The sequence below is a fragment of the Macaca thibetana genome, chromosome 13, assembly GCF_024542745.1.
Source record: "Macaca thibetana thibetana isolate TM-01 chromosome 13, ASM2454274v1, whole genome shotgun sequence".
Taxonomy (NCBI): Eukaryota; Metazoa; Chordata; class Mammalia; order Primates; family Cercopithecidae; genus Macaca; species Macaca thibetana.
Window position 1 is genome coordinate 13,734,804 of NC_065590.1, and position 2,189 is coordinate 13,736,992.

The 2,189-nt window shown below is 43.5% G+C and overlaps 1 gene segment (V, D, J or C); it reads right to left on the reverse strand.

Annotated features, from left to right (window-relative positions):
- Window positions 1-253: 253 nt before the first annotated feature.
- Window positions 254-792, reverse strand: LOC126934464 (immunoglobulin kappa variable 1-9-like). The segment is given in 2 exon segments: window positions 254-591; window positions 717-792. Coding segments are annotated over 2 exon segments (378 nt in total).
- Window positions 793-2,189: the final 1,397 nt, after the last annotated feature.

A 2,189-nucleotide genomic window follows, 5' to 3' on the forward strand; every position in this document is an offset into this window, starting at 1 on the left:
TCTCTGTTATATGAATTCCAACTGAAGCCATAAACTAGACTCCTCAGGTGTCATGATCTCTGTCTTCATTAAATCAGCAGAGGCATTGCTATGTCTGTGCAGCTGGGGCTGAGAAAGAAAAAGGAATTGGGATGCAGAGGTGACTTCATGTCCCCTTCTACCGACACCATCAGAGTGTGGCTGCATCTGAGGAACACTCTCAGCCCATGGAGGCATCAGGAGGAGCAGCTGGGGCAGCCCAGCCTCACACATCTGCTTCCCTGGGGGTTTATGTTCGGGTGTGTAACACTGTGGGAGGGTAACTTTTATACTGTTGACAGTAATAAGTTGCAAAATCTTCAGGCTGCAGGCTGCTGATGGTGAGAGTGAAATCTGTCCCAGATCCACTGCCGCTGAACCTTGATGGGACCCCACTTTGCAAAGTGGTTGCAGCATAGATCAGGAGCTTAGGGGCTTTCCCTGGTTTCTGCTGAAACCAATTTAAATAACTGCTAATACCCTGACTTGCCCTGCAAGTGATGGTGACTTTGTCTCCTACAGATGCAGACAGGGAGGATGGAGACTGGGTCATCTGGATGTCACATCTGGCACCTGAGATTGGAAACATAAAAACAAATATCCACACAATTAATCATGTTGTAAGAGAAGTTCCCTGAAGAGCCAGGCTGTCCTGAGCACACTGGGCTGAGTAAATTCCTACTGTTCTCCTTCCTTACCTGGGAGCCAGAGCAGCAGGAGCCCTAGGAGATGAGCGGGGGCCCTCATGTCCATGCTGTGTCCTGACTGTGTCTGACTCCTGCAAGAAGTGTGACCAGCCTATTAAGAATTCTTCAAGGCAGGAGTATGTGCTCTCAGAACATGCAAATGAGCAGGGGATGGGGCAGACGGGGCACAGCTGCAGGGCTGGCTCATCAGAGTAACTCAGCACCAGCTCAGTGTCCCCAGGTGTTCCAGGTAAGACCAGTGTAGCACAAATTTTTTGGCAGAGAATATGTTTCCACTGGGGACTATTTTGTTATGAGAGACATTTTTTAGGTATTTTTTTTTTGACAGTTTGAAATATTCCTCAGGAGTCGATGGAGTAATGTATTTCATTGGTGTATGGGGATTATTTAGAAGAGTATTCTTGTGTGTAGGAAATACATAGTGAAATGTTAAATGGTATGATTCTCAGGTCTTCAAAAGACTCTCATGAGATAGCGATTAGGGAAGGGGTTACTTTGTACTATACTTGCAACATTTCTGTGAGTTTAACATTGTTCCTTTATAAAAAATAAATAAAAATAAAATTTATTGACATGATGCTATGTATATTCGTTAAGAATCAAGCAAATGGTGTTATGCCATTGTTCTTACCACTATAAGATCAAGCAGTTTACTACAGATGCACAGAGATGATACTGTATTTCCTCAATGAATGCAGCACTCGCACATCCGCCATTATCAAGAGCTGCGGGTCTCTATAGTACCCAGAGACTAAATGGGCTTCACCTTATTCTTGTTTTGGGCTCCTCCATAGTCTACCTTCTTTTCTGCCACTGAGTATTATTTCCCAAAGTTCTTCTTTCTTAGTGAGGGTGACCACTATACAGAGCATGTCCCTGCCATGCACCATCAATACCACTTTCCTCTTTTACATTTCATCAGTGATTGGGACATCACCATGACCCAGACACCAGCGACCCTGTTAACATTTTTAGGAAAGAGACACTGAATCTCTTATCAAGCAATTGCCTATGTACATGGAGAAAGGAGTTTGATCCAAATGAAACTGGAAATGATTTGCAATCGTTATATCGCACATCTCTAATGTACCCAAAAATGTCCCAGCCTGGCTCAGTAGTAGGGGAAGTGGCTCCAACTACATTGGCATCAGTGGGCTACAGCCTAGGGCTCCACAATATTTTACTGATGCCAGACTAGGGGAGCAAAATCACAGTGCTGTAGCCTGTGCACAAACCTTCTTGCTGCTTTGTAAGCAGCCTGAATTGTAGGGGAACTTGCTTATATTGAGAAAAATGAAGAAATCTCCATTTGTCTTCTAAATGTTTGCTGAAAATGAATTGACAAAAGAAAGATAAATGAGAGAAAAGGAAAACAAAATTCATTTAAAATGTAGTGGGATATCATAGCAGGGTGATTACCCAGATAACTCAATGAGATCCAGTTGTTCGTATTTCCTTTCTAGG